The 14208-nt window shown below is 40.2% G+C and overlaps 1 protein-coding gene across 1 annotated transcript in view; it reads left to right on the plus strand.

Moving 5' to 3' along the window:
• The first annotated feature begins 571 nt into the window (after window positions 1-571).
• The window catches only part of AIG1 (androgen induced 1), a 123185-nt gene continuing 109548 nt past the window's right edge, over window positions 572-14208 (plus strand). The window contains exon 1 of the mRNA XM_059467868.1: window positions 572-856. Within this exon, the coding sequence (XP_059323851.1) occupies window positions 716-856 (141 nt within the window). The 5' untranslated portion in view covers window positions 572-715. The remainder of the gene's footprint in view (window positions 857-14208) is intronic.

Here is a 14208-nt window from a genome sequence, read left to right on the forward strand (position 1 = left end):
CCAGACTTGTAGGCACTGGAGAGCCCACTCCTAGCACAAGTCTGTGGATGAGCAGAAACCTGAAGGTTCCTCAGGAACACAGAGGACAAAACAAATGCATTGCGCGGCGGGGCCGCTGTGCGGACACACGAAGGGTACGGACACAAGTGGGGTACGGACACAGAAGGGCAGCCCTGGCGCGGCAGGCAGGGCGCTCAGCCAGAGCCGCCCCCCTCCGCGGCCTCTCCCGGGCGTCCCCGGCCGCGCTCCCGCCCGTTGGCAGCGCGGGCCGCGGGGGGGTCCCACACGAGCCGGAGCGCTGCTCCGAGCCAGGCAGGCATAACCCGTAACTGCTGAGTCATTGTAGCTCCCGCTTGAAAACCGGCGGGCAGCCGGGTTCTGCGCTTAACTCGTGCTCACACCGGCGTCCCTCCCCTCCCTCGGGAACGGCCCGGCCCGGACGCGGAGCTGAGGCTCGGGAGCGCGCCGAGCCCGCCCGGCCGCCGCCGCCGCCCGGCCCTGCGGCCCCCCTGCCCCGCGCTGCCGCTGCCGCCGCCGCCGCACCGCGGGCCCTGCGCTCCGCCCCGGCCGGGGCCGCGGGGGCGCTCGGAGTCCCGCCCGCACGGCGCGCACACACACCCAGGGATACACACACACACACCGGGACACGGACACTCACACGCGGGGCACTGGGACACAGACACAGGCACACGGAGGCGCACCCCGCGCCGCAAACATGGCGCTGGTGCCCTGCCAGGTGCTGCACGCCGCCATCCTCCTGTCCTATTGCTCCATCCTGTGCAATTACAAGGCCATTGACATGCCCGCGCATCAGACCTATGGAGGCAGCTGGAAATTTCTGACCTTCATAGACCTGGTAAGTGCCCCCGGCGGCGGCCGTGGCCCTGCCCCCTCCCTCGGGCTGCCCGTGGAGCGGCCGCGGCCCGGGTGCATCGCGGCCCCGGCGCTCGACGGCTTCGCCATGCGGTGACCTTAAAGCGGGGCGGCGACATGTTGGGGCTGCAGGGCCGGCCGTGAGAGGGGCCAGCCGGACTCCGCGGAGCCGGGTGGTTTGAACGGAGACGGGCACGGACAAAGCCGAGCGGCTGCCGCCTGTAAGCGGCCGCGGGGAAGGTGCGCCTGACGGCCTGCCACCCGAACCAGCGCTTGCTGATGTGTTTCGCCTTTTCTAATGGCCGACAGTGAACACCAGAACCTGCTGGCCCAGCATCTGGCTCCCGTGTGCTGTCAAAATAAAATATATGTCTTGCTCCTTTTGGCCCTTCTGAGGAATCCATCCGTGACAGGTGCAAGTGTGTCAGTGATGCAAAAAGAGCCAGGCAACTCCAACTTGCCAGATCCAGTTAGTTTTGGCTGCAAATCCATAAACGAGTGTATGAAATAAAAGACATGTCATTTCATCATATTTCTTCATAAGGGTCCAGATCTGCTGGAGTCACCAGCATGCTGGCCTGCTGGAGAACACCAGGTGCTAGTCAGGGCTATTTTTAATCTGAGCTTCCTAGGCGTGCCGCCCCCATAACAAGTGTTCCCTTAGTGCCGGTGGGAGGAGAGGGGGCGGGAGGAAGAGAGGAGATGGGAGGAGAAACTTCGTTTCTGGTTCAGAAATACGATAGCCAACTTACACCTAGTACCTAGATCAAAATACTTCTTTTTCTTTGTATCCACGGTGTAACTAGGTGAGAAATTTTGCGGTTCCAACTCACTGAAAAGTACCAAAATGCAAGTATTTCAGTGCCTCCCAGTGATAACACCTCTCTCAGAACTTCATTGTACATTCACAAGTACTGCTGCTATTGCCTACACACATGTTACTGACTATAGGTTGAGTTTGTGGGCTTGGAGACCAAAGACTCAAATACTCATGGCCAAGCAGGTCAAGCAGGCAAATTTCTGTATCAGGATTAGGTTAAGGTTCACTGAGGTCTGTATTTTATTTGCACAGAAGAAGAATCCACTATATTTTTCACTTAGCCAGGATAATTTTTTTTTGCAGGTGCAAAAATTTGCTGGAGCTCTGAGGTTCCACAGCAGTAACTCTAAATTAGTGTCTTAAGGCTTGATGTTTATCTGGAGGACAAACTAGAATCTAGTTCAGAACCTTTTGGGTTGCTGAACAGTACTGTCTGTAATATTGGTTAATAGAAGTTAAAATAAAATCCCAGTAAGTTAGGGGGGTAGCTGTTGACTTCAGTGACAGTTGAACTGGAAGTGAACGAACCAAAGCTAAAAGCTGATAATCTCTTTGAGTCTCCTTCACCTTTTTCTCTTTTCTCCTAGCCCTGACAGTTGCTTGAGGACTAAGTCAACTGGAGCTGTCATACAGTGAAAATTTAACTGTAAATGATAGTCATCATTTCCCAAAAATTATAGCCTTGTCAATGGCAAGTTCACATGGGCTTTTCCATCAAAGTATGTACATGGTCCAGTCTACTTCTGTCAGGGCTCAAAAGGTCATGGTAAATATGTAGTGCTTTCTAAAATAGCTAGAATAGTTATCAACTGCAGCTAGTTATTTCTGTCCTTTAGCTAATAGTTGTCATGTGTTTCCCATAGTCAAGCCCAGTAGTTGAGGAAAGATTTAGCTATTTCTTACAGTGTTCTGTCCTTCAAAATAACACACAATTCAGTGACTTGAATGCCTTTCTCAGGGACTAGCCAGCATGCAGAGCTCTCCATTTGCCAATGATAGGTCTTTATGTCCAAATGGCCCTGCCAGTATCTTATGTGAGCAATTGTATCTTTCTGTTTGCTGGGACAGCTAGGAGATTTGACAAAACAAAACCAGTTAGATTCCTGAGGAGGGTACCAGGAGGCATGGTTAGAGGATGTTAGGCATATTTCCAAAATCCTGTATCTTGACTAAGTCTTGAAAAGCTCTTCCATAAGTTTCAGTTTGCTCAGCCATGTGCACTGTTCCTGTGTCAGTCACATTCAAAGGCTGTCTAGACAAAATATCATCAATGCCAGTCTTGGCAGACGTGTATTCTTGCTACAGATTGTACCTCCACAAACAGAGATTTCATCTTTGACATCACAGAAGCATGTAGAAGTTCTTTCTGCTTCCAAAAACTGCTACCAGTTTTTGAGAAAAGTCAGTTTATTACTTTAATCTGTAAAGTAATTTGGAATTTTTTCCATCTGTCCATTTGCAAAGGGATGTTCGTTCCAGTCTCAGCATCCATAAATCTCTTGGAGTCTTAAGTAGCCAGTTTTGTAGAGGGGCTGTGATAAATTATTTACAGTTATCAGCAGGTGTTATACTTTTGAACTGAATTATGAAAATCTAGTAGTTTGGACTCTAAAACGTGGGGCAGTAAAACATTATAAGTGTATGCAGTGGTTTGAACAGTAGACTTTGAACCCTCACACTGTTCACAGAAATTGAGCATTAAGAGGAAGTTTTTAAATACAAATGTAATGTCCATGTCGATCCAAAGTATTTTGGATGTTCATATCAAAGTAGTGTTTAGTGTTTTGGATACCAATGTTCATCCCTGATGTCTTCTGTCTTTAAATTAGGAAAGAAAATAAGTGCAACCAATAAATTTTAACTGCTGTCATTCTTATGACTTACTATTTTTTTGCAGTTGCAAATCTGGTGGCAGCATTCCCTGAAACACCAGTGACAGTGGAGTATTTTTCTGGTTTACGAAGCAATGCACAGGCAATATGTTTTGACATTATATTCAAGATGCTCCTGACTGCTGCTACTAACAGTAATATCTCCACTTCAGCCTTTCTTCTCCGTATATAGAGGTGGTAGATATTTACCCTGCTTTTTGCAAAGGTGGTAAAGATACCTGCCTAGTACCTGTGTATTCCAAAGCCCACCCAGAAAAGACAGCAGTGTCTTCTTTGTCCTGTATAGTGTGCAAAACCAAGGTGTGAAGAGGTAGAGTTGCTGCCAAAATCAGTTGGTGGACCCAGCAGATGGAATTATGAAACTGAATATTCGAGCTAGTTCAAAACTACGTGTTGCTTTCATTTAAACTCAAAACACAAACAAAGCCCTGAGGTTACTTCATGTGAAAATAGCAAAGAATTGGATACAGATGGGATATTTAAAGAAATGGGCCTAAAATTTCTTGTATAGCTGCCTTTGTTTAACTCAAATTCACAATTTTGTACTTTAATAGTAGAATGCTGCAGGGCAGCACTGTCCTGTGCTGCACCCCATAAATACATTGTTGAACCTCATAGCTGAAATTTAAGTTAGGCAGGAAATGATGCCAGCAAATATGATTCTTTGCAACAAGTTTGTCATCTTATATAAATCCCTCAGAAATTCTCCTTATGCCGTTCTGTAGGTACTTGAAGTACCTGGATTAAAGATAATAGTGCTTGGTCATCCTGCATACACTGCAATCACACACTTGCCTTTATAAATGCACATTTGTTGAGGAATCCATTGCACCCATTCGTTTAAAAGTTGCTATTGCATTTTATTCTTCAATTTCTCTTGGATCTCTTACTTTTGTTGGGAGAGGAGGCAAAATAAATAGAATTTGTCTTCTGGAATAAAGTGGAGAGCCTGTGGGTGCCAAAAGAAGACCAAATCTACTTTATGTGTTAGGGTGTGTGTAATAATTAGCAGAAAAGTAACTTAGAGTTGTAAGTATGTACCTCCTTAGTAAGGGATGTGCTAGTCTAAATAGCTTCTAGTTTTAGTTGTGCAGTTTTTCTGAAAACCTTATTCCTCAAAGAAAGTAGAGTAAACCAAGATACAAGTGCACATATATTAATAAATTTATGGTTTTTTGGTTTCGTATTTTATAATCTTAAGGGCTCCCTGATAGGCAGCAGAGGATAGTTAGAGACAGAAAGCAAGGCCAGATTTTTGGAAGCAGTCTCAAGTGTTATGTTTTATGTTTAACATCATAAAATTAATAGTCCCATTTTGAATATCAGAATGTTAACCTGGGTATTCCTATGACTTGATTCAGCGCAGCCAAAGCTAGAGAGGAACAGATTTTGCTCATATATAAATCTGCCTGAGTTATACATTTATTATTCTCTTGAAAGAAATAGCAGGATGTCTGTGTGAACTTTTTATATGTTGCCTGGCAGACTGAGTTCTACAAAAAATAGGTATGTGCTCTGTTCCCAGCACACATTTTTTTGCCAGTAAATGCTGGAGGTTTTTTTCAGAAAACACCTTTAGATTTAGTTTGATTAAGTTCAAATAAGTGATCAGAACTTATATCCTTGTCTCTGAAAACTTTCAGAGGACCTTGTTATCAACAGGACTAGAAATTCAAGTTATTAGACTTATAATTTATTTAATTAGTGTATTAGTTATTAAGCTGCTTGTGATACAGTTATTGGACAATAAAAAAGATATCAGTTTAGCAAAATGCATCTAAAAATTTTGGTGATTTGTGCCCAATTTGGATTTAGTGGAGCTGATAGGAAATAAAAGGACCAGAAAATACTAGAGGCCAATAGTTTCAGAATGAAGGAATAATAAACAGTACCATTGGTGTATTATTTGAAACTGAGTGAGTTTCATTGCTAACTGTATGGGTTACACTTGCCACAAGCAGAGGACAAAAGTGAAAACACATTCCACACTCTATGGAATATAACTATGACTCTTTTACAGGATTTCCCTTAGTAAAATACATTTCACCTTATGATTTCCTTTTTCATCATCTGTAAAGTTAGCCTGATATGCAAGTGTTTTATGGCTTTTGAGTGAAAAGATTCCAGAAGTGTAAAATATTACTATGCATTATTCCCAGTAGTAATTAACCATCATATCTAAATACCTCTGTGGTGTTACAGATAATACAGATAATAAGTCAATGGAGAATGTATCAGTTTACATAAAAAAGGATAGTTTTTTAAGGAATAACAAGATGATTCTTAATGATAGTTAAGGTATTTCAGAGAAAAGGTAATAATATATGTAGAAGAGCCTTTTAAGTATTTCAGAGCTTTTTTTTCACTCTTGGGCTGTAAACATGTCTGGGGAAGAGTAATGTATAGTGCTGTTGATGCAGTAATAAAAATGTAATAGGTTCACCCTTCTTTATTCATAGATCCGTATTTTCCATTTGCTCTTGGAAGCGCTATTACAAATTGAGTGGAATTTGAGCACTACATTGAAGTGTTCTGTTTTCACATTGCATTAGTCTGCCCTTTATTTTACAGTTGTACTTAAGTATTATGTACATTTAATTTGAGAATTCTCAGGGAAGTTATGGCTATCTTGACTGTTTGTGTTGGCAATAGGGTTGGCAGCATAAAGCAGGTGAATGGAAGAGAGGAAAAATTGGGATCACTTTCTATGATGATAGATTTAACTAATGTCAGTAATTTTATTTTAGAACTCAGAGTAGGTAAGTGATATGCAGCAGTGCTGTGTTTTACACCAGTGTACTGTCTATAGAGTTTTGCCAGAAGAGTTTCAAATAATGACAACTTCTTTAAAATTTTATTACAGTGATAAGGACAATTCAGATAATCTTATATGCCTTCATATGGAAAAATTGTTTTAAACAAGGACAACATGTCTAGTGTTCTATGTTAGTGTGCTTTGCTGAAGTCATTTGGGTTCTGAGCTGTCCTAATCCATTGTGAATATAAGTATTTAAAAATTATTTGATCAATGTATTTTTGGCCTTATATTTGTGTTATGTTAATGCAGCCATGTAAGTTTATACAAGAAATAGATTCTGGAAGATTGACCTTCTTAAGCTGTAGTAAAGATCTATATAGCCTATCAAATAATATTCTTAACTAATATAGAAATTTGCAGACTTAGTGTTCTAAATTAAATATATTTGTAATAAAAATCAAATAACACTCGATTCTTTGCAGTTACATGAACCTTAGGATGTACAAGGATTTGTAGGGTAGACTGCCATGTAGATAGTCCTTGGGCTGAAAAAGAATATGTGGTAATATGCCACTGTACAACAAATCTGAAGTTGACCTATAAGTAAAGAAAAAGCCTTTATGAAATTAAAAAACCTTCACATTCCACACATATAAGTTTGAAGATTTGAATTAAGTAAAACGATAGAACGTAATAAAGAAAAAAATGCAATTCTGCAGTCTGTTGAGCACAATATATGAGATTCATTATGAAGGATTATGCTGAGTGTGTTTTTACCTGAACAAACCAATAAAAAAAATCTTAGATTCCTTCTATTAGATGAAGTATTTTCTAAGTTGCAACCTTCCATATGTAATAATAGGTTTTGTGAGGGCCTGCATATCCTAATGCAATATGTAGAAAACATTTTTCCAATTGTGCTACTTTAATATAGTCTCTGATGTTGGGAGGAGCTCATTATGAGTGGAGAATTTCTTGTAATTTGGAGTTCTAATTGCTAATGCAATTCCAGACAGTAGATGTAAAAACGATCACCACCAGTGTCAGGTTAGTATGCTTTCTGTAGAATTCAAGAGTGAAATAAATATTGGTGTATAAGAAAGTTCACATTGGATATTTCTGTATTTGAAATAAAAGTGATGTTATTGCTTGCAAAACATTCATGCAAAATATCAAACTCCTTTCAGTGTAGGTTTTTGGGATTTTTAAAGTAATTGAATATGAGGCCTAGTCTTCTCATCTTGGTGTTCCACTGTATGTATGTATATATGGGTAAATATGGCATATAAGGTAGAAACAAAATTGACAACTGAATTATTTTGTAGACCAACTCTTTGAATGAGTGAATATGAAAAGCTTTCATCCTTCCAATGAAAGCTTTTTCAAATTTTGCCTTATTTGCCAGCATTTATTTGTATAATTACATTTTCCTGTACTGTATTTTCCAAGGCTCTGAATTTGGTATTAGTCTTCAAAGCATTGCAGGCTTTGTTCCATTACTCTTACTATGTATAATGCAAGATTTTTTCAACTCAGCATAGTTAAATATGCTACCATTGAAAAAGCTGTGTTTAACTTTAGTGGATGGAAAAGTTAACCCAACTCTGAAGAAAAAAAAATCTGTTGGAAGTAAAACTTCCAGACTTTTCAGACAGGAAGAAACTCTAAGTTAAAATTTATAAGTATGTGTTGGTAAGACTTAAAAACAAGCCCCTCTCCCAATTAGAACTGTGATTAAGTTTTGGGTTTTTTTTTTTAATGCTGCAAAATTCTTTTATGCTGCAAGTTTTAGGGATTCTGTTGGTTGAAAACAGGCTAAGCTTATGTGAAATGCTAGGGGAAAATAAGAACCTGATTTTCATTTGTATGAAGGCTTCTTCTGGCAATGTAGCTAAATCCCATTTTTCCCTTGAGAGTTTCAAAGGGAAACCATTTGAATGCCTCTAGTTGTATTCCCTGAACATCCTGTCTTGCCACTGCCCATACAAGCATCCAGTTTACAGTAGGTTTTCCAAACAAATATGCCAGAAGATGAAGTTGTATAATAATTTCCACTTTAATCTGTTTGTAGCTGACATGGTTCAGGTATTTTTGCTGCAGTTGTCTGTCAGGTTAGTTGTTTTACAGTGCATGAGGACTCTGCAGTGTAGCTTAAAACAAAACTAGTGCTGCTGCATTTTTCCTAGCTGAATATTTGGTGTCCTGGTAAAGTAGAATAGAATGTGCAGGAGAGCAGGATGTAAAATCCCTTACTAATTTCTTCCTTACATGTAAAGCAATGCACAAGGGGTAGTGGGTTTTTGCAATTAATTGGTCCAACTGAAACAATATAAGAGGCTGAGTCTTAACTCTACAAATGCTGCTAGACTCTTCAGACTGCTTGTGTAGGGAGGGACCTAGCTGAGAAATAAAATTTTAATCTGTTCTGGATTGATTGGCTCATTTTTGGTTTCAGGCCGTGCTGTCTGTATTTGTATATTTTTTTAAACCTAAGGGGTTTCTGTACCTGAGGATAAATTGACTTTTATCTTCCCTATATTTGTGTATATTTTATAATGTGTCTTGAAGCCTTCTGGTCCTGACAGCACATAAGTAATAAATTGTTATTCATTATTATTGCTAATATTATTAGAATTCAGCATGAGTGGGAGTTCCACATGCAAAGTACAGGTGGCATATGTTCCTAAATGTACTTGATCAGATGCAAAAGGAAGAAAAAGAAACTGCTGACTTGAACTGCAGCTATATGAATTGGTGAAATGCAAGCATACAGAAGGGATGTTTTCCCTGCGAGGCGCTTAACAAGCGCATGCCTGTGAAAGGGGTGGAAGCATTTCAGACAGCTGATGTTGGGGCAAGTGGCTGATCCTGAGGCATGGCAGTGGGGCCCTTGCCCATAGGGAGGACACAAGTTGTTTGTGGCCAGGGCTTGTGTAGGCTCAGCCGTGTAAGGAAAGGAAGTAGGGAAGTGAGGGAGAAAAGGAATCTGACATGACAGCACTTTGTACCTGGGGCACGTAGGTGACAGAGTGCACTGTGCCGACCAGTTCTGTGTTGTGATAAACTGGTATTTAGGTATTTGACTGCTAGCTATGAGGACAAAGTGAGGGAAAGCAAAGGGTGGAGATGCAGGGTGGCTGGTATTTCTTGACTAAACCAGCATGTGTTAGCTCTCTCAGACTACCCTTCTTTCCTTTTCCTCACTGTCATTTCTTCCTCCCGCACACCCACGCAGTCTCCCCACACAGCCCCCCTGGCTGGGGGCACTGGTGCCACAGCACCACTTCTCTGCGCATCGTGTCTGGCTTAGCAAGCTGTGCTCAGCGCAGGGGGCTTGCAAAGCTTGTCCCTAGCTAGAAGCCATATGCGCTGACAGATGCAGAGGTCCCCATTGCTGTTCACTTAGGCTTACAAACAAATGGAGACTCCATGCTGTGAAAACTTTCTTAACCTGGGTTTACTTGTTCTGTGTTCCAAGGACTGTGCAGTAGACACAACTGTCTGCATTCCAGTAGGTCCCAGGAAGTGAGTCCCAAGAATGCATGAGTCACAGTGGAAACCTCTGCTGTGTGGAACTGCATGGCACTGTACTTTTAAACTGGACATTCGGGAAGCTGGAAGGGATTTGGTGTGTTCAGGTGTGGATACACATCTTCATATACATTTGATATAATGGTTATTTACCTATGCTGCGCATAATTTGAAAATATCAAACTGTCGTAAGAGCTACTCTGTTCCATAGCCTCTCCATATGCTGTGCACATCTCAGGGTAAATTGGTCCTACTACTACTGAAGTCAGTCTAGGTGACCAATTAATGAACAATGGGTCAAAGATTACAGCGGTTCAAGATGCTGTTCAAGTTTTTCAGTGTCGACTGTAGAGGACAGGAGAGAGCAGACAGCTTTTGGGTTAGCTGTCTCATGACCTACCGTGGCTAGAAAGGGATATTCCTGTGTTTATTAAGGAGCTAATTATCTTTCTAATTCTAATATATTATTATAGAAGATTAGCATTCAAATCTCCTTGACTCATTGCCAGTATAATTTCAGAAGCTAGATACCTCTGGTTTTCCATAAATTGTATTCTCTGCTTTTAAGTTATGCATAATTTCAGGCTAAGTTTTATTTTCTTTTTGTCATGGTTTAAGGCAGAAGCTACTTAAAATTATTACCAAATATTACCAAAATACTTCAAAGCTGTTTTGCTCCCTATTAATTACAAGGCTGAGTTCAAATGATGAGATGTATTTTATGACAATGCATTTTAGAAAAGCTTGGAGGTACCTCTTGTTACTTTGAGGGTTTGGACCAGTGGGATCTGAACTTTTTGATTTTAAAATTCAACCTCAATATAAAAGCGAAATATGAATGTTCTTGAAGGTGTGCAAGGGATGACTCTTTTCATCCACTGCTGGCTTTGTCAGTGTAAGTATTGTCCCTTTGCCATGATCCATTTGCACCCCTTATCACCCTGTCACGCTCCTCAGTTACAAGTTGCTGTCAGCTATCAGTATATTTTGTGCCTTTTTTTTTCTTACAGGAATCCCCCTATCCGATTTCTCTTCCCTTGTTCTAGTATCTTCTAACCCAGCAATCTCCTTGGTCTTTCAGCTCTGCATTGCAGTTCTAATTACACTCCCAGTGCTCTTCCAGAAGCCTGTGTTTTCCTGTCAAGTGCTGCTTTTCTTACCCCACGTACTCCTTACACTCCTTCCCCACCATTCACACATACTTTCTTCCCAGTGTATTCATTCTCATATATTCTGTGTTCTCACCCTGTCCTTCCCAAATACCAGACCTACTCAGTGTCATTCATTCTCTCGTGTTTTTAAAGCACCTTGTATAGAACCAAACCAATAAAAAATAAGCCATCTTCCATTAGAAAAACTTGATCTTGCTGTGGTGTGGCCTTAAATAAACCAGTTTGTAAATTATGCTGTTACATAAGACTCTTGGCTTTGCTTTCTGTTTTTGAACAAGTTTTTAAGCATCCTGGTTTACAGGAAAAAAAAGCCTGTAAGTGTTAAGCATAACGGATCATGATCCTAATGTTTATTATGGTGTTAAAATCTTGTCATTTCTTGGTAGTATGCCATTCAATTTTTTATGATAAAATTTCCAATTCAGAAGCAGGTCCTTGATAAAAACTGACATTTAACATGAAAAATCAAAATTATGTACAGAATCGGCAATCAATATTTATTCCAACATTTTCCATCTTTGTTTTTTGTAACGTACTTGTTTTAAATGAGATGCCAAAATTATTTAAATTGTATTTTATATTTCCTAATAAGAAAACTTGTTTTTAACAAGCATTGTGAGGTTTGAAATCTGCTACTTTCAGTGAAATGAACAAAAATGTTTTTGAACATTGCTTAGCTGCTTAGCTTTTCAGCTGTTAATAGAAACAGCTTCTTTCTCTTTTTTCATGTGAACGTATACAAGTACTTGTACCTTGTTTGTAGGTGCGAATTTTGGCTGTATGCAACACACCTGGTGCAATTTAGGAGTAAGGAAAGAGAGAAATATATATTTCACAGTGATAACTTTCTCCTCAAACCCACATGAAAACATACTCATTTTTGTCAGGGGTTACCAGATAGAGATAAGCCTGCCATGGCTCCACTCCCCCATTTCCAACCATAAGCAAGGCTGAATGCATGCCCAGTGGACACATACAGAGACAGATGTATAAAATCAGTTTGCCTGTAATCCAGGTCAATACAAATAAACTTTTGATTGAACTAGGTGGCTTAGAGTCAATATCTTTTAAGATATGTCAGCCAGGATGTCAAATGATGTTTGGAAGAAGGAATGCTCAACATATGACCCCCCTAGAGTCTGTAACCTGCCTGCTTATCCTTCCTGTGCTGAACACAGGGCTGGGCTGCCGTTAGGGTGCTGTGTTCTGGTGGCAGCACTTTGGTCTCAATGTCACTTCTGTCAGAGAGTTCAGCCCTAGCACAGGGCCTACCTGTGTGGCACTTCCCTGGAACCAGTGTTCATAACTGCCTTGTGATACAATGTCCCAGGAGGTCAGTGCATCTCACAAAGGTCCAGATCTACAGGCGTATATTGATATTACTTCCAACAGCTAATGGAAAGGTAACAAAGATCTTGATCTACAGGGGTACTTTGGTGTTAATTTTTACAGCTGATGGGAAGGTATTCTCTCTGTATTATTCACATGGGTTCTGCGTAATTTGCACTTGAGTTGAGGTCAGACTCCCCGTTCTGGTAGATACAAAGCATCCACATATGCCTGTGACTTAGAAATATGTGATTTTTCAGCACATTGTAAGATAAGACATAAAATACTGAAGGAAAGTTTTTTCTGGTTTTTGTTTTTTGTTTTTTTTAATGCCACTTCTTGTGTGATTGTAAATTTAGAAATTACGAATTTGTTCCAGAAGGGAAGAAAAAAATCAATCTTACAATTTCTTGTGAGGAAAAAGATTTAGGAAAAGTATTTCAAAATCATGGTTTCAGAGCAGTTGAACTGATCAAGTGAAAACAAGACATTTGATTGTCTTCATTAAAATACTCGGACAAAACGAGGTTAGAAAGGAATCAGCCAGTGCAGTGAGAAACTGTTATTCAGAAATATTTTGTCAGTGGTATTAATTAAAAATGTGTTAAATTTCCCTCTAGCAAGGGACAGATCAATGTCACAAGAGGACTATAACACTGAAAGTTGTGACTTAATCATAAATACTACCTTATTTCATAGAAATTGTACCTGTGCTGTGTGGAATAGTCAATGAAAGCTTAAATTTGAGAGTCAGAAGAGTGTGATAAATCTAAGCCCAGAAAATAACAACTGCTTAACCTTTTTCTTTTTATTTTTTATTTATTATTTTTTAACTATGTACAGCCTGATTACAAGAATTAGTAAGTATTTTGAAGGCAAAACCAAAAAATAACAATAAGGGTACATGTTCTCTTCTGGCCAGTCTTGCCCTTGCAGACCTTGTATTTTGCCTGTCTTGTTTTATGTGTTAAGTGAATGTGACCAAACAGTCTTTGCCAGACAAAGAACTGTAGTGATGGAGGTAAACATGTTTTATGAGATACTTATTTGCATGGTGTGCCTGTATCTCAGTGGTGTATTTTCAGACAAGGTCTCTTTGGCTAGGCTGTGCTATAGACAGCCTTGAGCCTCATTCTGAATCACTCCAGTGTCTTCATGCTGGTCTCGAGTGTATATATCTTGTGTGAGAGAAGACATATCCTTGATACTCAGAATTCCATAGAGTAAACTGACCTTTTTAAAGAACTCTTTCTAAGCCAGGTAGATGGAGGTTCAGCATTCTGAATCAGACCTGGAACAGACCCATCTTTTATTAATATAATGTCTTCTGATTTACTGCAAGAAGACACTGAAATGATTAAGTGTACCAGCAGTCTGCATAAAATGCCTGGGTGACCTCCAAAGCACTATGATAAATATCAAAGAAAAAATTTTAAACCTGTATGATCATCTTAAGGAAAATTAAGGCCATATCTCAGTTTGTTGGAAATACTGGTAAAGTAGGAAGACAGGTAGTGCCTGCAGAGTGGCAGAAGATCTAGGTCACATCTTTTTCTATATGACCTAAAATGAATGAGTATGCTGGGTTGAAAATATCTTTCCACTGGAGTTTGCTTTGCAGTTTTTCTCCTTGGTGGTCTTCCCAAAAGAAAGCCCAGGTAAATAGTATAAACAGCTAATTGACCATTCTAAATGATCAATCTTGTCTGTTCTCTTTAGGGATGCTTACATGCGTACCATCTCCTTTGTTCTCCTTTTTCCAAGAAATAAGCAGTACACACATAGAGACCTTCCAAAAAAAATTAACGTCTTCTGATAGCAAGCGTCTTACTA

The sequence above is a fragment of the Ammospiza nelsoni genome, chromosome 3, assembly GCF_027579445.1.
Source record: "Ammospiza nelsoni isolate bAmmNel1 chromosome 3, bAmmNel1.pri, whole genome shotgun sequence".
NCBI lineage: Eukaryota > Metazoa > Chordata > Aves > Passeriformes > Passerellidae > Ammospiza > Ammospiza nelsoni.